The sequence below is a fragment of the Scylla paramamosain genome, chromosome 8 (assembly GCF_035594125.1).
Source record: "Scylla paramamosain isolate STU-SP2022 chromosome 8, ASM3559412v1, whole genome shotgun sequence".
In the NCBI taxonomy this organism is placed as follows: Eukaryota; Metazoa; Arthropoda; class Malacostraca; order Decapoda; family Portunidae; genus Scylla; species Scylla paramamosain.
The window spans coordinates 22344540-22371176 of NC_087158.1; the positions used below are offsets into that span (position 1 = coordinate 22344540).

Consider the following 26637-nt stretch of genomic DNA (forward strand, 5'->3'; position numbering starts at 1 on the left):
AGTCAAGAAAAAAGAGCAGAAAGAGATAATTCATAATAGTTGTACAAGTAACAACGTGAAAAGGAGGAGAAGGAATTCAAATAAACACAAAGTACAAACAACAGCAGACCTTTTATTCCTCACGAGTTTGTTTGTAGCGAGTACTCTTTCTAATATACAGTGACTGAAGTAGGATAGCATGGACGAAAGAGAAGCAGAAGGATAAGAAAAAGAGCAGGAGGATGAGGAGGAGGAGGAAAACGAGGGGGAAGAGGAGCATAAATGGAAAAATATTGCGAGGAATGGATGTACATATATGCGACTAAACGTTAGTGACACTACATCACTTTGACAGGAATACCATTAAGAGGGAGAGAGAGAGAGAGAGAGAGAGAGAGAGAGAGAGAGAGAGAGAGAGAGAGAGAGAGAGAGAGAAAGAGAGAGAGCGCAAGCAATAAATAACCATCATTATCCCCAACCATCGTCGGTCTCCCCCTCTATATTCTCCTTTCACTCTCTCTCTCTCTCTCTCTCTCTCTCTCTCTCTCTCTCTCTCTCTCTCTCTCTCTCTCTCTCTCTGCCTTCTTCCCCTCTCTCAGTTCTCTCTTCCTCACAACCTCTCAATCTTTTCAGTCCCTTCCTTTCACTTCCGTATCTTCCTCATAATATTTTATTCTCTCTCTCTCTCTCTCTCTCTCTCTCTCTCTCTCTCTCTCTCTCTCTCTCTCTCTCTCTCTCTCTCTCTCTCTCTCTCTCTCTCTCTCTCTCTCTCTCTCTCTCTCTCTCTCTCTCTCTCTCTCTCTCTCCTCCCTCCCTCCCTCTCTCTCTCTCTCTCTCTCTCTCTCTCTCTCTCTCTCTCTCTCTCTCTCTCTCTCTCTCTCTCTCTCTCTCTCTCTCTGTCTCTCTCGTTTCTCTTCAACCTCTTTCTTATTCACTTTTCTACTTCACTTTTTCTTTTCTCTCTTTATTCACCTTCAGACAACTCCTCCTCTCCCTTTCTCCCTCTTGTACAAGCTCTAATGTTCTCTAATGTTCTTCTTCCCTCTCTTTTTTCTTTTCTTGCAAATTCTCCTGTTCTCCTTTCTCTTCTGACTCCCCAAAATATCTCTCTCTCTCTCTCTCTCTCTCTCCATTCATAGTGGTGGTGGTGGTGGTGGTGGATACAGTAAATAATTTGAAATATCGTAATTGTAGCAGAGAGTGAGGAAGACGAGGAGACAGTTGGAGGAAAAAGGGAAGGAAGAGGGCGAAAAGATACAGGAGAAGGAAAAGGGAAAAGAGTAAGACAAGTAGACAGAAGACCGGGGACAATAAGAAACATCAGCAGTACCACGAGCAGGAGTAGGAGGTGGAGGAGTAAAAACACACATCCCCCTCCTTCGCTGCTCGTGCCACACTGACGAACGAGAAGGTTGACGTGACATATCTAACTTTTAAATCGTGCGATACCTGACGATTGGCCGACAAGCCGACCAATGAGCGCCCCGTCACCATGGCAACCTCCCTCGCCCTACCCTTCCCCCAGGCCCTTTGTTACATACGTACGGGAAGATCCAAAAAATCTATTTCAAAAGTGAGCCAGTTTCCCGATAGATTTCCCTTCGCTTCTGTGCACGATGAATGTGACTCTCTCTCTCTCTCTCTCTCTCTCTCTCTCTCTCTCTCTCTCTCTCTCTCTCTCTCGTTTAAACTTACATATATCATCTATTGTCACACTGTTTCATGAGAGATAGATAGATAGATAGATAGATAGAGAGAGAGAGAGAGAGAGAGAGAGAGAGAGAGAGAGAGAGAGAGAGAGAGAGAGAGAGAGAGAGAGAGAGAGAGAGAGAGAGAGAGAGAGAGAGAGAGACACGTGCCGGTTTTCTCACTCATGGATTTCTCGTACATCCTTCGTGCTGACTCTCACCTGAAAAGGAGAATGAGGAAGAGGAGGAGGAGGAGGAGGAGAAGGACGATGATGATGATGATGAGGAAGAGGAGGAGGAGAAAATCAAGTAGAAAATATGAAGAGGAGTAGTAGCAGGAGCAGGAGGAGGAAGATAAAGAGGAGGCTGGGGAGGAAGAGGAAGAAAAGTCGATAGGAGTTACATAATCTAAAGCTGAGATAAAAATGTCGAAATCAGCATTCTCTCTCTCTCTCTCTCTCTCTCTCTCTCTCTCTCTCTCTCTCTCTCTCTCTCTCTCTCTCTCTCTCTCTCTCTCTCTCTCTCCCCGTCATTCTCCTTAACACCCTCGGCCGCTGCTCCCTCCCTGCAAACCTACTTACACTCCTCGGGGTCGGGGAAGGAGGGAGTCGTGTGGCGTCAGGTGAGAGAGAGTAGATCTTCCCACCTGCATTTCGTAATCATGGGTGACCTTTCCGCAAACGCTCCTCCCTTGCCGCGGGTTGTTGGTGCGGGATAGGGTGGGGATGGACTGGGAAGTGAGGGGAGACTTTAGAGACGTGGGATGGGGCGGGGAAGTGAAGGACTTGCTGGGAATGAATGGCGAGGCGTTAGGATGAGGGGATGTAAGTCTATTTTCCGTATTATGCAATAGCAAGTGAGTTGTTTAGATAAGGAATTCTTGTAGTTAATGTGTGAGTGACTGCGAAGGGAGTTTGGAAGAGTAGGCGTGGGGGACGTGGGAAGCAGTCGGAGTTGTGTTAAGGAAAGACGTGCAAAAGATTAAGGTGAACACAGTATTCAAAAGCAACTTAGTCCTTTAGATAAGAAATGCTTGCAGTTGAGGTGTAATGGACAGCGAAGGGAGTTAGGGAGATGATGCGTGAAAGGCGTGGGGGAGGAGTGGTGTTAAGGGAAGGCGTGCAGATGATTTGGGCAAACAGTATTCAGTAGCAACTGAGTTCTTTAGATAAGGAAGTCCTGCAGTTGTTAAGGTGAGGTGGACTGCGAAGATAGTTAGGGAGAGGAGGCGTGTAGGACGTGGGCAGCAGGCGTGGTGTTAAGGGAAGGCGTGCAGCAAAGGATTAGGGCGAATTAGAGTGTAGGCGGTGTAATCTGAGGCGTGTTATCTCGTCTGATGCTGCCCACACCCACGGTGCATGCCGGGAGCTGCGTGTCTGGAGCGCCGGCTGGTGGAGGAAAGTAAACAGAAAAGAGAAAGAAATAGTCGTATTGTGCCGGACGCTCGACTCTGCGGCTGTCACTCTTTGTTGCGCTCAAATGCGGGTCTTTAACTTTTTTCTCTCTCTCTCTCTTCTTTCCCTTTGTGTGTGGTGTTTTGTTTAGCATTGTTTTATGGCGGAGTGTAAATTTTCTTTGTGTTTTTTATCTTCTCGTTTTTTTGTTCTTTTTTGTGGTATTTTTTTCATTCTTTCATTCTTTCTTTTCCCTCCAACTCCTTCTCCTCCTCTTCTTTGTCCACATCTTCTTATATAATTATACTTCACATGTATCATGAATTTTCTCCTCCGTGCTTTGTAATGCGAAATGTGGAAGTAATACTGCTTCTGCTTCTGCTTATTATTATTATTATTATTATTGTTGTTGTTGTTGTTGTTGTTGTTGTTGTTGTTGTTGTTATTATTATTATTATCATTATTATTATTATTATTATTATTATTATTATTGTTATCATCATCATTATTGTTGTTGTTGTTGTTGTTGTTGTTGTTGTTGTTGTCGTTCGTATTATTTTATTTTATTTTTTACTACTACTTCTGCTGCTGCTGCTGCTGCTGCTGCTGCTGCTGCTACTACTACTACTACTACTACTACTACTACTACTACTACTACTACTACTACTACTACTACTACTACTACTACTACTACTACTACTACTACTAAAATCATGTTCGAAATACACAAGGTAAAGATAGATGTGTATATATCAAACGACTAATTTTAATCCCCTAAATATTCAGTGACAATGACAACTTATTTTGAACAAACCCTTGATGATCTTACTGAACAGAAGTGAAACGACAGGCACTAGAAGACTTCATCATCTCCATTCCTCCTTTTGCTGTCAGTGATATGAAGTTCCACTCTATACTCGCACCAGACCAATTTATTAAGGTTGAGAAGAAGCCATAGTAATCAAAGAGTTAAGACTAAGCTGACACATGGAAGCTGAGAAGTGGCTCAGAAGGAGGAGGAGGAACCATTGTAGAAGATGAGAGTGGGATGAAGGAAAGGATTAGAAGAGGAATATTTTGGATTTTGCCACGCTTTGCAGTAAATAGATGGAGTAGAACTGAGAAACTGATGATATAAACCAAAGAGAAACACAAACAAGAAACTCCGGCTCCTAAATTATGAAACAGACCAGGAAGAAAGGAATATTCTTCACTTTCTTTGTACGGTAAATAATCAAACACAGTGCTCTCCAAATAGACAGACTCGTAGCGTGCACAGTAACGGAGGAGCAAAAACTGCAGACTAATTTCAAGATGACGAGAAGACGATTTATGAGACTCAGGGACTTGGAAACAGAGAAGCAGTTTTAGTTTAGCAAAGTGACTGTGGGAGAAGTGATCACCAGAGAGAGGTCCACGTAAAGGGAAGTCTAGACGGTGCAGGGAATGAGAAGCATTCAATGGTGGACACTACAAAAATCAAGTAACAATTAAGGAAAAAATGCTCGCTGGAAAGATTAGAGAAAAAGTTAACTGAGCGGTAAAAAGTCACGGAAAATAATGTGCCTAGAAGATTGTTGGAACAGAATGACCCAGGAAATTAGAACCTGGGAGAAATGTCTGGCAGGGCGTCAGGAAAAGAAAACCCGAAGAGATCAGAGAGTGAAAGGAAAGAATCTAGACGAGGTTAAAAAAATATATAATTCCACGGAAGATATGGAAGCCATCAGTATCGGAGGCAGATCAAGGGCAATGAAGGGTATCGAAAACCATTGGTAAGAAGGTAGTTGGTGAAGAAAACGCTGTGACGCCTGAAAAAAAAAAAAAAAAAAAAACTCCGCCAGTGTCTCTAAACTAGTGAAGGTCAGACACCAAATTCATCGCGGGCACTGGCTACCCGAACATGGGAAAAGTTGTCTTGGGAACAGGTGAAGACTAAATTGACTATGGCAAAGAGTAAAGACACAAAGGATGACGCAAGGAAATCTTTAGCCAGCCGATGGACAAGGAAACTACTCACATATAAAGTGGCCATCAAAGATCGAAGGAGCACTACAGGAGAGGCAGACTTTACAATGAAGACTAAAAAGAAACAAGGAAACAGCAGATCAGACACCGCCCACTCATACCAAAACACCAGCCGACCAGTGCCTCCCCGACGGTCGTGTTGCGAGCTCGTACCTTTTTGTTATGGGCAATTCGCAGAGCGCCTTGGCTCCCGTAAAGCCTCGGGGGTTACCGGAATATGTTCTCTTCAGTATAAATAGCATTGACTTTATTTTGTCTTTATTTTGTATGTTATTAGTGTTCTTTTTTTCTTTTGTAATATCGTTTGCATACAAGGTGAATGGATGCAGTCTCGCATTAGAATCAGTATATATGTGTCCATTTGGTCTTGCCTCCTCTCAACCCGCAGCCTGTGTTCGCCTGGCAGGGAATAGATTCGGTACGTAAGCCGAGGAGTTATAGTGTTGCAGTCCGGTAACCCCTTAAGACTCCCTAAGCCGGCGCGGCGTGTTAGATGGCTTGGCCCACCCCATCCCCCTACCTCAGCTGTTGGGGAGGCCTTTGTCCTGCAATGAGATCATGTAGGCTGATGATGATTATGATGATGGCGGCGTGGTCATCGTTGTACTGAGAGGCAGCGTATTGCGATGACGTTCAGTGACAGGCCATGGAAGTGAAACGCGACAGTGTGTATTTTTCAGTCAAGGGTAATTCATACAACCTATTTTTCTGTTATTTTTGTCATTGATGTTTGCCTCTGATAATGATCGCTGTTTGCAGAGAGAAAACAGAGTTGTTTTGTGGAATATTTGTACAATTATTTTGGCTATTTTCATTTTCTGCTCTCTGTCTCTCTTCCTTACCCCAACACCCGCCACAAATATGGAGCCGAAGAGCCATCCCAATTTAAGATTTACCCTGCAACAGCGTTTTTCAACCTGTGGTGGTGGCTCCCTCAGGGGTGCATAAGTCAGCTTTAATGGGCGCTGGGAATCGGGGTTGGCTGTGCCGTGCAGTGCTGGTGAATAAGGTTGCAAGTCAGGCGTGACTGTTATCCACACACAGTCAGTAATTTTACTTTTGCTTACTAGAGCCAAATTTTATTCAATATTTTGTAAAATTAAGAAAATGAAACAAGGAATGTTTTTTTTATTTTTTTATTTTTTTTATTTCTAGTAATTTAGCAAATGCAATCTTGATAGATTTTATACGGAACTGATTCAGGTGAATAACCGAAATCCGACTCTAAGGGAGTTGCACTGATTACATGCAACGGCAGCTGGATGTGGCGTACAAAGGTCCAGTAACATCGCTCTGTAGCCTAAGTAATGCGCTTGGATTTCATTACGCTGCTGTGTAATTATGTTGTAGGATGTCATCGCCACGTTCAGGCCTTTACTTCCCATTGATTTAGCTCCAAAAACTTATATCATTTACTGAACTGAATTGTATTCTATTTGAACACTTGCATCATTATTGTTTTACTTTTCTTTTTTTTTTTTTCAAGCAAAGGATGTCCGTGTTTTTTTTTTGTTTTTTTTTTAACTATTCCTCTTATCCTTTTAGTTATTTTATCATCCATTGTACTACTACATGTCACTTTCTTCTTCTAGTGAACAAACTTGCACTTCCCTGACATGAATTTCATAATTCTTCTCTTCACTTAAATTAACTTGGCTGTTCATCCTACATATTACCTCACTCTTCCCTACCGACGCTTCTTAAATCGTTACCAAGACTACACCCTCACCTTTATTGGTTGGTGCGATAACAGGCACACTGCCACGGGTTCGAATCCTGCCTGATCCTTGAGTATTTCGGTGTATTATTATATAAACATTGCTTTGCTATCAGTGCGTTTTGATTGACGCTTCCTGTTTGGTGATTAGTCCAACTTTTCGTGTATCTGAACTGTGATTGGCTAAAAGGAAAAAAAACCCTTTAAAACTGTAATACGTGCGCAAATATATATATATATATATATATATATATATATACTCGTATATATATATATATATATATATATATATATATATATATATATATATATATATATATATATATATATATATATATATATATATATATATATATATATATATATATATATATATACAGAGAGAGAGAGAGAGAGAGAGAGAGAGAGAGAGAGAGAGAGAGAGGCACACATAGAATATCTCGCCATTAACAAACTTCAGTAAACGAAAGAAATTATATTACGAACAACACTAAGGCGCCATTTCTGCACATACATTTATTCGCAAACACTCTTGAGCTGAGAGGGAGACCCGCAAACCTTGATATCACTCACCCACCTACTCAACAACGCAGAAGGAGAAGAGCAAATGTGATGTAAATGAAATGCAAATGCTTTAAGGGGGAATACAAGAGTGAGTGGCGTCCCAAACAAGTGCGGGGCAGGATCAGTCAACAGGGAGGAACATTAAAAGGTGAAAAAAGGGAGCATAAAGCAGTTTGGTATGTAATGGGGATGTATTCAGGCCGTACTAAGGAATCCTGGACTGACGTGAAAATAATGAGGAGTGGAGGTGGAAAAATATGGTGGACGGAAAGTGTTGTGAGGCGTGACACGTCGTGGTGGAGTGTAAGTGGAGGTGAAAAGTGAAAGGTGTTGATGAGGTGTTGAACTGAAGAGCTGTTATAGTGACTAGGAATAGGGATAAACTTTTTTTTTCTTGTATTAAGACTAGCAGCCAAGGGGAAAAAAACACTCACAAGGGCAGTTTACTCCTTTGCCGTGTCTTCAGTATTAGCATCATCGTCATCGCCATCATTATCGTCACCTACGCAGCTTCACTACCAATTATCACCACCCTTTCCTATTAGCCTTTTTTCAGGGAGGAAGAATAGTAAGGTCTTGCTCGAATCTTTATCATTGGTCAGTTTGTCTTCTCGCAAAAAAAAAAAAAGCCCACATCAGCCAACATTCGCCCACCACAGGAATTAACCTTCGCATTTTTTTTTTTTTCCACCTACTCTTCCCGCCGTCCATCCAGTCCAGTATTTCCTGCGGCTAATTATATGACTCCACCGGCCATCTGGTTCCTTCCCATAATTTTCCTCCCCTGCGTCCCTCTGCCCCTCCCTGACCCCTGGCCCGGCTGAACCCCGAGCCCTTAACTGACCCTTCCAGTGTGCCTCGGTATCTGACCTTCCATCTTGACCCCTGACCTACTGACCTATTGACCTTTGCGGGACACCTCTCATGCCCCCACCCAGTAGCTCGACATTTGACCTTCCCCTTCCACGTTCTTGCTCCCTGCCCTCATCGCCTTCCTATCCCCCAACAGACGAGCAGGGACGTCGATCGCTCAATGCTGGAAAAGTACATTGAGATCGAGCGCCAGATCGCGGAGGAGGAGGCGAACAACCCAATCCAGCCGCTGGAACTTAAGATGGACCAGCTGGCGCGTCTTGGCCAGGAGATCGAGGCCATGGAGGCTCAGCTGGCCGGCCTGGAGGAGCAGACGTAAGTGTGTTCCTCTCTTGGGTGTTCCTTTCGTACTGGGTGCTGGGATTCAGGTGATTTATAGACGATAGGTGGGTGTAGGTACGTATGTTTTAATTAAGGACTTCCACGTTGTGTTCTTAGAGAGAGTTCATATGTAAAGATGAATTACTAACGAGGCAACTGGGTAACTGGGTGTTGTAGGTGTACTCGTCTAGCAGGTGGTAGGTGAGTGCAGGTACGCAGGTTTTAATGAAGAACTGCCTCGTGTAAACTTGTTGAGGCTTTCCTTATACTCGTATTCTTAGGTTCTCTTGTTCTCAGAAGGGATTCATATGTAGAGATGGATTTATAATCAGAGTGGATAGTTGGATTTTGTAGGTGTTTATTAGATGTACGCTGAATTTTCACTATTCTGGGTAATTATTCTGCTCCGGGAGAAAAATGGTGCCACACATTTAATTAATTTTCATTCACCAGATATAATGTTTCTTTCGCCATTTGATTAACTGCACTTGTCGCTGCGGGAGTAATTGTTTTGAAATCCTTGGTATTACAACTATCCAGAGCTGTGTATGACCGATTATTAAATAGATGAATTCCTGAATACAGATGAATGATTGGACATTGTTGGTGGATGTGGTGAAAGCTCGCTGGAAAGTTAGTAGCTGCGCGTACGTATACTCGAAGGTAAATGAGTTAGTCAGTTGTCTGGTGGTTTAGCCCTTGACTGCCATCGCGTCTCAGCTCTCAAGCCTCATCACATATTCGGTGCTAGTGTAGAGTATAATTTCAAGAGACGTCATCGGGACCAGAAGGAGTAATCGAACATTCCAAGCCATCCAATACCTACGATTTTATTTCTGCTTACTAAAATCGTCCAGGGTTATTCAGGTGAAGTAAGAAGTGTCATGTTGTCATTGTCAGTTAGAGGGTTAAAAGCTGAATTAATCAGCAGCTAAATCATTGCATGGCAAAACTTTATTTCTGCTGAGTAAAGTCGATCATAATTATTCAATATTGAAATTAAGTAAGAAGTGTCATCATCAGTTAGAGTATTAATAATAGAATAAATCAGTAGCCAGATTAATACACAACAAAAGTGGCACATACTAGAAGGATTGTCAATTAACTGATTTACAAAATAGATATACTGACATGATTTAAGAACCTAACCTAACCTAACCTAACCTTCAGTGTCATTGGGTGGCAGGTTATCATTTCCTTGGCAACGCATTTTTTCCCGGACGTTATTAAGTGTTCTGGTGCGTGGGCTACTGACCCTCACCTGTCCCTCACCTGTCCCTCACTTGTGCCTCACCCAATCCTTGCCTCATTATGCTGGTGGCTGTGCTGTGGCTTAGGCGGACCTGTTGTTCCTGTAATGAATTCCCCCGAGTCTTTGCCGCGCTCTCAGTCCCCTTCTGTACATGACCCATTCCTCACTCTTGCTCCTGCCTTGTTGTTGCTCGGCCTCACTTCATTTATATATCGTCCATGTGATCTTTCCCTTTCCTTTTTTTTTTTTTTTTCTTTCAGTTCTTTTCCTACTTTGCTCTTTTTGCTCCCCATTTCTCTCTCTCTTCTTTCTCTCGTTTTCTTGCTTTCATTTCCATTTCCTTCTCTCTTTCTCTCCCTTCTGTTCCATTTCTTTCCTTTCCCTTTCTGTTTCTTTTCCTTTCCATTTTCTCCTTTCCTTCCCATCCACGTTCCTCTTTCCTCTCCTCTATCACCATCTCCATATCTTCTCCCCACTGCCTTTTTTTTTTTCCTCCCCCACACCATAAATTATTATTTTTTCCATCTCTCATCCTCCCACGATTTATCCTCTCTTCATCTCTTAAATGTTTACTCTTCCGAATCCCGACCTTCATTCCTAATTTTCCTCCTCCACGCCTGTTCTCCCCATCCTTCTCCATGCCTCTGTCCTTCGCCTCTTAAATTCCACCCTTTTCACTTCAGAAGCACCTCCTATCTCCCTTTTCTCCTGTTTTGTTTAGTTTTTCGTCCCATGTACATCTGTTTCCATATATTTATCATCTTTTCCTCCCCCATTGTTTAGATTCATGTATTTTTTTCTCTCTTACCTCTGCCATATCCTGCCCTTGTCTTTTCCTAACCTTTTCCTTCATTTCCCGCTCTTTTCCACCCCCCAACATGCTGCTTGTTTGTCTTTGTTTAGTATCAGTGGTCCGGTGCCTCGTCGGGGTCATGACACCTCTTCTATTTCTGTTTGTCCATCTCTTTCCGAGCAACGTGGACAAGGGAGTTTTTTTTTTTGACACACACACACACACACACACACACACACACACACACACACACACACACACACACACACACACACACACACACACACACATACACACACACGCACACAGTCTCAGCTCCTCACATACATACCCACACAGTGCCATGATCGGAGAAGTCACGGCCGAGTCTGTGGAAACCCGACAATTCTTCATAGAAAACGGGATTCAGGAAGACCCCTTAACCCCCGAGCAGGAGCAGTACCTGGAGGCGGCCAATAAGAAGGTAGAGGAGGAGTTTGAGGTGCTCCGATTGGTAGAATTTCCCCTACCATGCGAGGAAGACGCAAGATGATTGGTTGAGACGAAACTGGAAACAATAAAACATAAAAAGAAGGAACAATTTTCGAATTTTTCTCTTTCCCGTCCCTTGGAATTCTCGGGTCCACTCACTGTCCTCAATTGGCTGATTTAAAAGTTAGGCTCAACCAATCAGGCAGCGTCCCTCGCCTGCCTGGCTGATGATGGCTGACGCGTAGTTAATGCCTAGTACACACAGGTACACACACAGCCTCACTAGCAGGTGCACACGGCGGCATTCCTCTTAGCCCATGTAAAGACGAGGTGGGCTGAGCGTGTGTGTGTGTGTGTGTGTGTGTGTGTGCGTGTGTGTGTATGTGCGTATTGCGTAAACGACGCTGCCTGGCGTGTGCACCCCACTCGCTTCTCTACCGCTCCCACGCTTTCTCTCTCTCTCTCTCTCTCTCTCTCTCTCTCTCTCTCTCTCTCTCTCTCTCCTTCAATCGTCCTCACTGCACACTTTCTTTCCTCCTCCTCCCCCTCCTCCTTCTCCTCCTCCTCCTCCTCCTCCTCCTCCTCCTCCTCCTCCTCCTCCTCCTCCACCTCCTCCTCCTCCTCCTCCTCCCCCCCACTCTCCTTCGCCGCGCCTGCCAACCTTGTACGTATGTTGCTTTACCTCGCCATTTGTATGAAAATAAAAAGCCATTGCCAATTTTTCTCTGCTCGCATACTCAAACACACACACACACACACACACACACACACACACACACACACACACACACACACACACACACACACACACACACACTCACACACCATAATGGAGTACGCACATTCATACAACATTCATGTGTACTTTTGCATTCATTTGCAGGCAATACTTATACTGCTTCTATCTCCTCTTTGATGTGGTAGTGCTGCATACATACATACTCGTACATACATATATACATACAAACGCAGTCATTGTACAGAGCACTTAAACGATTTTAAACTTCAGGTCACTCCATATATGACATAGAGTGACTTTAAAAGCTACATAAACCAGATTAATCATTAGTATCTACATGTAAACTTTAGATAAACCTTAGAATATTGAATAAACATCTCCTTTATAAAGCTTTCGGCTCGTTGATTTGTAATTTAGTCCTTTTTTTCTGTCTCTCTCTCTCTCTCTCACTCTCTTTAATCCTCAATACGGTTACGATTCTCTCTCTTGTTGCTTTTTTCCCTCGGTTTTTTTTTTTTTCTGCTTTTCTCTCCGATTCGTGCACTGAATGACATGCTTTTATTTTATTAGTAATACGCGTACCACATTTTTTCTTATTTCTTTTATTTTCTTTTTCTTTTTTTCTTTTTACTCATAGTTTTTGTGCTACTCGAAACTTGCTTTTCTTTCATTTGTAATACACATTCCTCGTTTTCTTGTATTTTTTCCCTCTTAAGATGTTTTCCAACGTGCAAATTTTTACTTTTGACTTTCACATTCTTTGGCAACAAAAGAGTATCTATGTAGTCTTTTTGCTCCGTAACGTAAGGTCGTGTTTCGTGCAGAGATATGACGACATGGCGCTCTTCTAAACAGCTTTTCGTTTCCTGTGGCGAGAGTTTGTTCTTGCCCGTAAAAAAAAAAAGAAAAAAAAAAGTATATTTCGTTTTTTATATGCATACTTAACATCCTGTTTCATTTCACTATTTGTTCTAATGATTATGCATATTCATTCGTTCCTTCATAAGTCCTCAAATATACTCTCTCTCTCTCTTTCTCTCTCTCTCTCTCTCTCTCTCTCTCTCTCTCTCTCTCTCTCTCTCTCTGTCACATTTCTGCGTCATTCAGGCGTCCCCGTGCCGCCCCGAGGCTGGCAGTGTTGCGAAACAGATTCTCAAAGATTTTTAGCGAGGCGAGATTATCATTAGGAAAGTCAACTCACCCTGACTCACATACCTCCACCACACGGTCTCTCTCTCTCTCTCTCTCTCTCTCTCTCTCTCTCTCTCTCTCTCTCTCTCTCTCTCTCTCTCTCTCTCTCTCTCTCTCTATCTATCTATCTATCTATCTATCTATCCGTCCGTCCGTCTCACTCCGCCTACCTCCCTCTCCTCGCCCCGCCTCGCTCTCCCGCCTCGCGACACACTCTCCTCTCCCACGCCCACTCAGGAGGAAGGAGAAGAGTGACGTTGACCGCCTGGAGACCGCGGAGGGGGAGGTGCTGGCGGCGCTGGTGGAGATGGCGGACGGCTCCCTGGACGAACAGCTGATCAAGGAGAAGGAGGAGTACGTGGCCGCCCTCAACAAGCAGGTTCGTGGAGGCTGGGGAAGCTTCGCGGCGGCGGGAGGGAGCGTGGCAATAGCGAGGACAAGGTTGTTGGGAGGCTGGGGCGATCCTGTGTGTATGGGGAGAGGAGAGAATGCTGTCGAGTTGGTCTGCTCACGTTTTCTTCGACTCCTCGTTCATGAAAGAGAGACTTCACGCTGGGAACATGTTAAAGTTGACGCACGTTGGGATGACTGTATAGGAGATGGAAAGAGTGAAATGCTTGTTTTTTCGCGTTCTCTTTAACCAGGAAGTAGTCTTTTCGTAGCTTCGGAGAGTGTGACTTGGCTTTAGAGTAACGTTAGAATTGATGTGCATGGACTGAATGAAGGAAGGCACTTTAGACTGACCTCTTCTTGGGTGAGATGAAAAGCGTGAAACGTTGGCCAGTTCGCTTTTCTCTGACCTCGAATGTACACTTCACTGTTGGATCAGAAAGAGAGGCTTTGCTTTAAGGTAAACTTAGATCTAGTGGATAAAAAGGAGGCACATTAGATTGACCTTGTATGCGGCAGGATGAAAGTAAAAACCTTGTCCTGTTCGCGATTTCTTTAACCCGAGATCCGCTCCTCACCGCGGCTTCTGAAAGAGAGACTTTGCTTTAAGGTGAGGTTAGAGTTGACTCACGGGAACAAAAAGGAAGGAAAACAAGGGATAGAATACTAAACAAGGCCCTCTTAAGCCTCTCCTGCTTGGTGTGTGTGTGTGTGTTTGTGTGTGTGTGTGTGTGTGTGTGTGTGTGTGTGTGTGTGTGTGTGTGTGTGTGTGTGTGTGTGTGTGTGTGTGTGTGGCAAGAGATAACCGAGGCGCAGCGTGTGTCCATGGAAGTCATTAAGAACCAGCAGTCTTGCCTCGAAAAATAATATCGTTTCGGAAATGGAGGCTCTATCCCAGGATGGTTTCAGAAAGTAATGTAAAGTAAATGTAATATTCTGTTTTGGAGGACGGCTTTCTATTTGGCGGACAAGCGTCACACCACGATCATCAACAGCTTAGCGCTTTGACATTTTGACACGGTAGGAAAACGTATTAATATAATTTCAAGCGACTAACCTTTCCGTTATGACTGGCGGCCCGTTGTTGACCGACAGGACAGTGACGCCTCTGGCGATGTTGAATGTCAGGGCGTCAACATTTCCGCACACACACACACACACACACACACACACACACACACACACACACACACACACACACACACACACACACACCACAGTTACATAAAGCTTTTTCTCCGGAATAACATGTGCGACAAGAGCGAGAGGAAATCTCCCACGCACTGCCTTCCTTTGAGCGGCGATAATGCGACACTCCGCGTCGTAAATCATCTGCAGCCTCACGCGATGCATAACCTCTCGCCCTGTATATTTATCCCTCAAACAAGAGCGCCGGGTCGCGAAAGGTCAGCGGATGAGAGCGAGGCTGTGGGCGGGATGCCAACAGACTCTATGGCAGGGAGAAGAGGAGAACAGGAAGAGAACAACAGGACAGGAAAACAGGAGAACAGAACCACCGCATGCACATGATATTTTGAACTACCCCTGTAAGACAATGAAGATTAGAGATGTATCAGATGTCCGCATACGCATGCGCGGAGCATCTGCATAGCTTTTAACACCAGCATCCTTATCCACACCGCATGCAAAGAGGATGTGGTGGATACATTTTATACATCACAGACTAGAGTACAGAGGTTGCAAAGTTGAAGGAAATTAATCAATGCATGTTTACTTAATCGTCTACTAAAATTATAACTGTATCTTAGTTAGAAAATGAAAAAAAAATTATCTGATAATTGGGACATGTTCCTTATCTAAAGAAAAGAACCACTGTGCATATAAGAAATATTCTTTAGAGATCTTAGAAATGGTGCGTAGATAATAACCATAAGTTAGGAACATATACCAATTACCAGATGAAAATTTTTAAATTGAATTTTTTTTCACTTTTTAACAAACGCCCGTACCTTTACAAACAAAATTTTAAATTTTGCAATTAAAAATTTTCCTCTAAGATTACAGATGCATAAATCTTGAAAAGTAAGAGAATAGTAATATGAAAAGTATATATCAACTAAAAATGTGTTTTTAGTGCCATATATATATATATATATATATATATATATATATATATATATATATATATATATATATATATATATATATATATATATATATATATATATATATATATATATATATATATATATACTCGTATATATATATTTTTTTTTTTTTTTTTTTTTAAGTGAAATATGGTTACACACCACTTCTAAGTCAAAAAAAATAATATATTGTACATGTGAACAATGTTTCTTCTTTAAGTAAGTAGCATATACCTGTTATAATATGAAAAAAATCTAATTTAAAATTTTTGAAGTGAACATTTTTCACTTTTTAAACAAAGGTCCGTGCTTGTACAAAAAATAATAATAATAATAATAAATAGATAAATAAATAAATAAATAAATAAAAATATGAAAAATTTGCGATTAAAAATTTTCCTTTAAGATTACAGATGCATAAACCATGAAAAGCTATAGACATTAATGATATTAGTGGAAAAAAAACATATGTCAATAAAAAAAAAGTGTGTTTTAGTATCTATTTTTTAAAGTTAAATATAGTTACGCACCACTCCTAAAAATTCAAAATATTTTACATATGTACAATAGTTTTTTTTTTTTTTTAATAAGGAACATTTCCCGATTATCAGATGAATTTTTTAAAATTGAGATTATTCATTTATTTTTTTAGCAAAGTTCCCTACTTGTACAAAAAAAGAAAATAAATAAAAATTTTTTTCAATTAAAAATTTCTTCTAGGATTACAGATGCATAAATCATGAAAAGTGAGTAAGGAATATTAATATAGAAATATATCAATCATAACGGGAATAGCCTTTGTCAGTCTATCGCTGTAGACACCAGATATTTTAAGAGTTCAGGTACTGTGGCGCTCCTGAGTGACTAAACTAGATCTGAAATTGAAATACTCCTCTTTGAATCTTTAACGGATAATCACGTGAACTGAACTTTTTCCCTTCGGACTTTACTCATATTTCAACTCATAACGTGCCTCCTGTCAATGAGAGAGAGAAAAGAAAAAAAACGACAAAAGGTGAACATAAGCAATTGTGATATAAGAGAAAAGTCTCGACAGTATGAATATGGCAAGAGAACCGCCTTGCTAGGGATGCAAATAACAGCCTTGGGTGGCCTTGGGAGAGAACGAGACAAGTCAGAGAAGGCGAGGCGAAAACACAAAAGGAATTCCAGGGAAGGACATGCGCGTCAAGGTGGAACTCGCCGAGAAGACCACTTGCAAACTCAGAAAAACAGCGAGGCAACAGCAACGCCAGACAGAAAACATGAAATGTGGAGCGATGTTGAGGAATGGGAGTGTGCGACCGAGAGAGAGAGAGAGAGAGAGAGAGAGAGAGAGAGAGAGAGAGTGTGTGTGTGTGTGTGTGTGTGTGTTCCATCTGATAAAGAATCTGAAGAAGAAAGTTAATTTGTGACAAAGTTAAAGCTGAAAAGGAACTGTGGACATATTTCAGTACGTGTGTGTGTGTGTGTGTGTGTGTGTGTGTGTGTATGTGTGTGTGTGTGTGTGTGTGTCACAACTAACACATACACGGGCAGCGCTCATAAATGTACAGGATTCGGAAAAAAATATTTTTGTTCCATTTTTTTTTATATAACTTTATTCTTCTTCTTCGCAAGTGGAAATGAAGTGAAAAATGTGAAGGAGTTTGTTTTCAATGCAAGTTTTATTTATTTTCTTTGTGTGTGAATTCTAAATATATACACTTTTCACTATTTTGAAGCTTTCTTTCTTTTCTGTCCACCACCACCACCTCCTCCTCCTCCTCCTCCTCCTCCTCCTCCTCCTCCTCCTCCTCCTCCTCCTCCTCCACTTCCTCCTCCTCTTCCTCCTCCTCCTTCTCCTCCTCCTCCTCCTTTCTCTTTCTTATTGTCTTCATTCTAGTCCTTGTCCTTATTTTTGTTCATGCATTCGTCTTGTCCCTCCTCCTCCTCCTCCTCCTCCGCACACATTCGCCACATTCACCGTACGCACTCATAAATTCACTCGTAAATTCATGCCTTTTTAGTTTATGCACAAAAATGCACGTGAGTCATGCAATAGTATTGATGACGTCTGTTTTAATGCAGGCTGCAAGATGTACTAGTGTGTGTGTGTGTGTGTGTGTGTGTGTGTGTGTGTGTGTGTGTGTGTGTGTGTGTGTGTGTGTGTGTGTGTGTGTGTGTGTGTGTGTGTGTGTGTGTGTGTGCGCGCGCATTAGATATGTTTCATTTTACTAAACAGCGAGATCATGAAAGAGAGAGAGAGAGAGAGAGAGAGAGAGAGAGAGAGAGAGAGAGAGAGAGAGAGAGAGAGAGAGAGAGAGAGAGAGAGAGAGAGAGAGAGAGAGAGAGAGAGAGAGAGAGAGAGAGAGAGAGAGAGAGAGAGAGAGAGAGAGAGAGAGAGAGAAGTTTATTTGCAGGATAAATTTTCCTGATACACGCCTTTACCCTATTAATTGTTTTAAAATTCTGTACTCTCGTCAGTTTTTAGTGTGTGTGTGTGTGTGTGTGTGTGTGTGTGTGTGTGTGTGTGTGTGTGTGTGTGTGTGCGCGCGCGCTTTATTTGAAAATATACACATTAAAGTTTAACTGTTAATCTATTATCTCTTCACCCATTCTTCCTCCTCTTCCTCCTCCTCCTCCTCCTCCCGTTGGTAACCATGCAGGAGATCGCCACGCAGGAGTTGGAAGCACATCGCAAACAGCATGAGCAGGTGTCGCAGGAGGTGGCGGAGCTGGAGGACAAGGCCAAGAGACTCCACGAGCTGTACAGGGAACATGACAGCCTGCTGGGTGAGTGAGGGAATGAGAGAGAGAAAGGAGAAAGGGTGGGTGTGAGAGGTTAGTGCGTCATGAGGGAGGGAGGGAGTGTAGGGTGGATGAAGGGAGTGAGTGAAAGGGTGAGAGAAGAGGTATGGTAAGAGGAAGAGAGAGAGGAAGGGAGTGGTTAGGTTAGACTGTTGATGTTTGAGTTGAGGAGTGGAGGCGTGAGTGAGGGAATTAGTGTATTAGGAAGTGAGAGAGAGAGAGAGAGAGAGAGAGAGAGAGAGAGAGAGAGAGAGAGAGAGAGAGAGAGAGAGAGAGAGAGAGAGAGAGAGAGAGAGAGAAAGTTATCAAAGGGTTCCAAATGGGGAATGAGTGAGCGTAAGACGTGACCTGAGTGGTAGACTGAGTGACGAGTGAGTCATGCAGTACAAGTTAATCAGCAACATAATCCTACTGTTGTTTTGTTAATTGTAGCGGCATTTGAATAACGAATTAAGTACGCCATTAGTTAATCATTGAGTGAGTCAGCCATTCAGTTCCCGGATCAATTACTGAGTCATCAGTTGCGTCATTCGTTTTAGTAAGTCAATTAGTCATTCTGTCAGACGAGTAGGTGAATGAATGAGTGCAGTGCTTTTACCTTTAATGAGTTTCTGGGTAAGGGAAACAACGAGTGGGTGAGTGAGTGCGCCAATCAATGAATCACTCATTCAGGCGAGTAAGTGAACGAATGAGTGCTGTGCCTTTTTTTTTTTTTTTTTTTTGCCTTTAATCAGTTTATGGAATATGAAAACAGTGAGCGAGTGGGGAAGTGAGCCGGTCAGTTAATCAGTCAGTAAAGAATTAACGAGTGAATAAGGACTAAATGAATGACATAATTGCGTAGATGAGTCAGAACAAGAAAATTAATGAAGTCAGATAGAAGCAACGGCGATAATTCACTAGTTAAATATGTCAATAGCTAGTGAGAAGACAGAAAAACAGCCAGACAGACGCATGCACCGACGCACCAACAAACAGACAGATCAATAGACGGGAGCCACCGCCACCTCTCCTCTCTCAGCATGCAAAGTAAATACGTGGAACAAGACTGACTTTTATACTATCAATCAGACTGAACACTAAAGGTATACTCTCTCTCTCTCTCTCTCTCTCTCTCTCTCTCTCTCTCTCTCTCTCTCTCTCTCTCTCTCAACTGACCCCTTGCAAACATTCTCCTTTCCCTCCCTGTTTTTTTCTGTTTTATTTTACTTTCCTGATCAAACGCTTTCCTTCAATCCACCTCTAGCATATTCTCTCTCTCTCTCTCTCTCTCTCTCTCTCTCTCTCTCTCTCTCTCTCTCTCTCTCTCTCTCTCTCTCTCTCTCTCTCTCTCTCTCTCTCTCTCTCATCTTTCCACACTACTGGGTACTGGGAAAGATTTATATGATATTCCAGCACTCCAAAAAGTGGATAAGCTCATTTTAAGCCACCAATATCTCTCTCTCTCTCTCTCTCTCTCTCTCTCTCTCTCTCTCTCTCTCTCTCTCTCTCTCTCTCTCTCTCTCTCTCTCTCTCTCTCTCTCTCTCTCTCTCTCTCTCTCTCTCTCTCCACTCCGCTCCCCCCCGTCTGTGTTTATCCTCCTTCTTTTCCACTTCATCCTTGTCTTCATTTTTCTTCAGCAGGAGAATGTATTATGTTTAAAAGTAATTTTCTAGGCTCAGTTTTCTTTTTTATATATAATCCTGGTAAAACTTAAAAAAAAAAAATCCGGAAAAATGCCTTTCTTTGTTTATTTGAAAAGAAAAACATCGGACTTTTTTTTTCCTTTGTCTTCTCGTGTTTTCATTGACTGACCGACAAACGAATCACTTTTCAGGTTCACTCACTTTTCTTTGTCTCTCTTTTTTTTTTTTTTAGCTTTTTTCCTTTGTTATTTTTTTTCTGGGGCTTCGATCTCTCTGGTTCCGTGATTAAAACAAGTGCGCATCGCAAATATTGACTCGGAGGTCACTGTGTTTGGTGAGGGAAACATAAACGGGAAGGTACAGAGGGGCAGGGGGAGGAGATGGGAGGGTAGCGGTGGTGGTGATGGTGGTGGTGAGATGGAGAAGGATGGCAGTGGTGATGGTGGCGATAGTGGTAATGCTTAGGGTAAGATGATGGTCACGAATTAACAATAAACTGACATACATACATACATACATACATAAATAGATACCGTACATCACGTGACTGACTGCAAGAGACATAGACAGACAGACAGACAGACAGACAGACAGATAGATAAACAGGTTCTCGTAGGAATCATGAAGTATTTTAATGGAATATCGCCAACTTACAATAAAGAATGGTAAAGAGAAAAATAATATTCAAAAGAAAACTTAGCAAACTTTCCTCTTCATCTTCGTTTCATGTCTATCATTTGCTTTAATATTCTTTCCTTTAATCCTCGTAACTTAAAGAAGAATGAAAAAAAAAAAAGTTACCCCATTACCAGATCAGAAAAAGAAAAAAAAAGTCCTCCAGATAAAGAAGCAAGAATGAAAGAGCAAAACATCAAGACTGAATAAATTAGTAATAGAAAATAAATTACCAATGCCCAAATTGACAACACTTACTTAAATTTGCTGTATCTTATTTAATTCTCCTACTTGACTCATGTGACAGTTTTTTCTTCATCTTTCTTCTTTGATCAGAGACTTTGATATACGAGAGGTAGGAAAGAAGAGAGAGAGAGAGAGAGAGAGAGAGAGAGAGAGAGAGAGAGAGAGAGAGAGAGAGAGAGAGAGAGAGAGAGAGAGAGAGAGAGAGAGAGAGAGAGAGAGAGAGAGAGAGAGAGAGAGAGAGAGAGAGAGAGAGAGAGAGAGAGAGAGAGAGAGAGAGAGAGAAAGGTAATTTAGTCTAGGAAGTTAAAACAATGAAGGCGTGAAGACGACAACGAGGATTACGTTATCTCAAAATTTTCTGCAGTTAGAGAAAGAAAGGAAAGAGAGAGAGAGAGAGAGAGAGAGAGAGAGAGAGAGAGAGAGAGAGAGAGAGAGAGAGAGAGAGAGAGAGAGAGAGAGAGAGAGAGAGAGAGAGAGAGAGAGAGAGAGAGAGGAAAAATGCAGTGTGTGAGAGACGATGACAAATTTGTATAACGTAAAGGATATGTAGCGTCTTTCTTACGTTGTGTGTGTGTGTGTGTGTGTGTGTGTGTGTGTGAGTGAGTTATCAAGAATGTAGCGAAAAGAGGATGAGGGAAGGAGATGAAAGTTTGTCATGCACGAAGAAAGGAAAGGAAGAGGAGAAGAGGAAGGAAGTGATAAATCTGTGTAAAAATAAAGACTAAGAGAATGTAGTGATGAATTAGTGTGAAAGGGGAGAGGGAGAGAGAGAGAGAGAGAGAGAGAGAGAGAGAGAGAGAGAGAGAGAGAGAGAGAGAGAGAGAGAGAGAGAGAGAGAGAGAGAGAGAGAGTAAAGTTAGCAGAGGGTTGCAAATGGGGAATAATAATATGTTGAAGGGATAAACACTGATAAAAAATAATACGAAAAGAAAACGACGATAATACGGTAACTTTTTTTTTTTTCATCAACAATACGAGAATAGTGAAAGCAGGAAGGTTAGTCACAGGTCACATAACTCTCTCTCTCTCTCTCTCTCTCTCTCTCTCTCTCTCTCTCTCTCTCTCTCTCTCTCTCTCTCTCTCTCTCTCTCTCTCTGTCTGTTTTCATTCCCACCCTCACCCTTTGCTCAAAACACATGTGTGTAGTTCTCTTCCCTTCCTCTCTCATCCCCTCCCATTTATCCCCTCCTCCCTCTTCCCTCTATCACATCTCTCGCCCTTCTCTCCCCTCCTCTCCCTCTGCTTTGTGATAATCACCCTCCATTCCCCTCCATTCTCCCCTCTTCCCTACAGACACCAACCGTTCCCTCCTTTTCTTACCTTTCCACGTCCTTCTTTCCTTCTATCTTCCCCTTTTCTCCCTTTCTCAACCCTTCCACCAACCCTCCTGCACAACCCTTTCTGTTTCCTCCCCTTTCATTTTTTTCCTCCATCCCTTTCCCCTTCTCTAATCCCTTCCTGCCCATTACACCGGTCTCCCCTTCCTCAGACAAGCTGTTCGGCGGGGAGTACGGCTCGGTGGCGGAGAATCAGCTTGAGGCGGAGCTGGATGAACTGGAGGCGCACCGGGGCAGGATCATGGAGGCTAACTTCAAATGGCGACAGGCGCAGATGATGCTGGAGTACGCGTGCAAGCAGCTGGCCGTGGCGGTGCAGAAGTGGCAGGATCTCCCCACTATTCCTACTATGTGAGTGTGTGTGTGTTTGTGTGTGTGTGAGGAGAAGGAGCAGGAGGGTTATATAGTAGGGTTATATTTGTGGTTAGGTTTAGTTTATTTTTTATGTAAGAGGGGCTTTGGTCAGGGGGGAATAAAAAGTATATAAAGTAGATAAATAAATGAAAGCCAGTAGAAGGTGCCACTTTGGTTTGGTGAGGTTTGGTTTGGTTTGGTGAGGTTTGGTTAGGTTAGGTTAGGTTTGGTTAGATTACATTACATTGGCGACATCATATAATCTTGTTCTTGCGGCTCCTTAAGAGCAGTCAGCCAATGATTTATGTAACCAAACAGCAACAGACCTTCCCCTTGTATTGCTATTGGGAACTAATTTTAATTATCTACTTGATAAAGAGATAGGATGGTACAGCAGAAAGCGCCTCTCCCATTCATTATTTCCTTCAACTGTCGCTGAAGGAAATTAGGAAATAAAGAAAATATCTCATTAATTGCTTCAGTGAACTACTCAGAGATATAGAGTTTTGGTGTTAGTGTGAGAACAAGCCCCGCCCCTCCACCTCAGGCTTCCTCCATCCATGGCTCCCTCCATTCCTGACTCCCTCCACCCCTGCCTCCCTCCACCCCTGCCTCCTTCCAATACACTGCCGGTAGGAAAAGTGAGAACATTTGTTTGTTAGGAAGAACGTGGGAACATTTTCACTGAACAGAGATTCCCTGAACTCCATTGATGACGAAAAATTCAGCACGCCGTGCGGGAAGCATCGTAGTGATGGAATTAGGCGTCCAAGGACACCGAGACGCGGTTTTTTTTTATCGAGTTCTTGTGATGGATGCCAGTATTGTGTCATATCTTCTCCTTCCTGTCTCCTTTAACGCTGTAGGTGGTTGTCAAGACGCTCTAAAGCACCGAGGTATGTTACTCGTATCTTGCCTAACACAAACACCCTATACTTGGTATCAATAGGCCAGTCGCTGATATTTGGACTTCAGTTATGCTTTTGACTCATTCGCTTCCTTTATGGACTTGTAAAAGACTCTGGGAAGCGAGACAACAAGGCTAAGGTCATTCGCTGTGACACTTCTCTTTGTACCAATATGCCAGTCTCTGATAGATAAACACCAGTTATGATTTTGACTCACTCGCTTCCTTTATGGACTTGTAGAAGACACTGGGAAGCGGAGTACATAATGAAAGAGGCGGGAAGGGGGGTAAAGGGAGCAGGGGACGGCTAAAGGGGACAGCAAAGGAGCAGAAATGTGATTTTCTTGCCTGGACAAAAGGAGAAGTGGTGCGACATCCCTGTCATTCCACCGTGTGAGTGTTTGAGTGGAGGAGGGAAAGGAGAAAGAGGAGGAAAAAATAACAAAGCGGAGGTACAGAACAAGGAGGAAGAGGAAGAGAGGAAACAGACGAAGGAGCACAAGGAGTAAGAGAAGGATGAGAAGAACAAAGAAAAAGAGGAAGAGGAAGGAAAAAAGGAAAAGTTCATAGAGGCAGGAGGAGCAAGAGATCATTAGGAGGAAGGAGGAAGCGGAGAAATTGTACAGGATTAGAACGAGAATAGGGTCCTTTCCTGAGTGGAGGAGGAGGAGGAGGAGAAGGAGGAGGAGGAAGAGGAGGAGGAGGAGGAGGAGGGAGATAGTGTCGGATAAAGAGTGTTTTGCTATTACTATTTGATGTGTGTAATACGAGAGAGAGAGAGAGAGAGAGAGAGAGAGAGAGAGAGAGAGAGAGAGAGAGAGAGAGAGAGAGAGAGAGAGAGAGAATTTGTTTTCATTCATTCATTCATTTATTTCTTACCTCCATCACACATCACAGTAACTTTGTATTTATGGAGCAGCAACCTGAGTATTATTTTTTCTACTACTACTACTACTACTACTACTACTACTACTACTACTAATAATAATAATAATAATAATAATAATAATAATAATACTATTAAGGGGGTAGAAAGGGAGACGAGTGAACGAGACCACCACTACCACCATCACCACCACCACCACCACCACCACCACAATAACAAGAAGGCTCCACTTAAAGTAATGTTGCGGCCTTAGGCAATTTCGTACACCAACTGAGTGCGCGGCGAAAGGGAGAGAGGAAGGGGAGAGAGAGAGAGAGAGAGAGAGAGAGAGAGAGAGAGAGAGAGAGAGAGAGAGAGAGAGAATCATGTGTCAAGGGAGCAATTAGAGAGAGTGAGTGAATGAAATGAATGAGAGGGAATGGTGGATGAGGGGGTAGTCTCTCTCTCTCTCTCTCTCTCTCTCTCTCTCTCTCTCTCTCTCTCTCTCTCTCTCTCTCTCTCTCTCTCTCTCTCTCTCTCTCTCTCTCTCTCTCTCTCTCTTACATTTCATTTCCTTTATGTTTCCGTCAAAATTATCACTTTCTCTTGTATTCTTTCGTTCTTACATCTTCGCATTTATCTTCCTCTGCACGGTGGTCGGCAAGAAGAGGAAGAGGAGGAGGAGAAGGAGGATGGGAACAGTAAGAAAAAGAAAAGGAGGGTGGAGAGAGAGGGAATGGGGTACCAAAAGAGGAGATGGAAGGGAGAATGGATAGAGACAAAAGGGAGAGAGAGAGAGAGAGAGAGAGAGAGAGAGAGAGAGAGAGAGAGAGAGAGAGAGAGAGAGAGAGAGAGAGAGAGAGAGAGAGAGAGAGTCGCCATTTAACAAGACTGAAACGGACTCCTTCTCACCCTTTGAACTTTATCTTTTTTGGAGGTAAAATGCGGGAGGGCTGAGATGAGGCCGTAAACTTGCCAGAGAGAGAGAGAGAGAGAGAGAGAGAGAGAGAGAGAGAGAGAGAGAGATGGATGTGTATATGCAAACTGGATCTTCGTTCTCCCCTTCCTTTTCTTTCAATTTTTCCTTTCATTTCTTCCTTTTCTTTGTTCATTTAGCTTTAACCCTTTCTTCCTATGTATTTTCCTTTCTCTTCTTTCCTCTCCTCTTCTTCTCTGCATTCATTCCTCGGTTTGCTAGCCTAAACTTATGTTTATATTATATGCTTATCTATTTTTATCATCTATGTTCCTCACTCGCTCTGCACCTTATGATTACATTCACCCGACAGCGTCACTACACGCTCCTAATTTACACCTACAACCGTCACCACTGCTCCACCACACCTGCCACACTCACCACCACAACACCTTCCACACTCACCACCGCAACACCAACAACACTCGTCACCACAACACCTAACACACTCATCACCACACACTACCACACTTTCCTACACCTCTTAACACTCACCACCTTCCCCTACACCATCACCATCACAACACCATACCACACTCTCCAACAGTACCACATCCTTACCTCACACTAACCTTCACTATCTCGCTACATCTCACATCTAAGTCTCGTATCCTCAACAGAGACCTGGAGATCCGGTACAGCGTGGCGGCGGAGACGAGGAACAACCTGGTGGCGGCGGGGCAGAACATTCAGGGGGCGCAGCGGTACCTGGACAACGTTAAGTTCCCTTACTGTGACCCCAGCGAGATGCAGACACTTGGCAAAGTAGGTGACCTGCCCCAGAGCGTCGACAGGCACACACACACACACACACACACACACACACACACACACACACACACACACACACACACACACACACACACACACACACACACACACACACACACACACACACACACACACACACACACACACACACACACACACACACACACACACACACACACACACACACGTCTCTCATTTCGGTGTGCAAACGGAGAGGTGGCGGGAGGCAGTGTAGAGAGAGAGAGAGAGAGAGAGAGAGAGAGAGAGAGAGAGAGAGAGAGAGAGAGAGAGAGAGAGAGAGAGAGAGAGAGAGAGAGAGAGAGAGAGAGAGAGAGACGTGATAATACAAATATAGTATGTAAAGGGGACTATATATAGGAGAGCATTAGTGTATTAGTAGAAGGTTAAAAACAACAAATACACTCGCTCGCATCATTAGGAGAGTGGCGGAGAGTGTTGGGGAGGAGGAGAAAAGAGGAAGATTATAAGGATGAGGTGACTGGAAAGAAATAAAGAAGGTGCAGGGAAACTTTAAGAAAACAGAGTGAAGCATTTTGAGAAACCTCCAGTGATGCAAATAGA

At 42.9% G+C, this 26637-nt stretch overlaps 1 protein-coding gene across 4 annotated transcripts in view; it reads left to right on the top strand.

Moving 5' to 3' along the window:
* Positions 1-26637, top strand: part of LOC135102977 (tropomyosin-1, isoforms 33/34-like) — an 87281-nt gene that overhangs the window by 46890 nt on the left and 13754 nt on the right. For 3 of the 4 annotated variants that reach the window (XM_064008755.1, XM_064008756.1, XM_064008758.1), the window contains exons 4-8: positions 8380-8558; positions 13248-13389; positions 18157-18283; positions 22335-22533; positions 25905-26049. In XM_064008755.1, coding sequence (XP_063864825.1) covers positions 8380-8558; positions 13248-13389; positions 18157-18283; positions 22335-22533; positions 25905-26049 — 792 coding nt within the window. Of the gene's footprint in view, positions 1-8379; positions 8559-10948; positions 11073-13247; positions 13390-18156; positions 18284-22334; positions 22534-25904; positions 26050-26637 lie in introns of all 4 variants that reach the window. The other variant, XM_064008757.1, reaches the window with a different exon arrangement.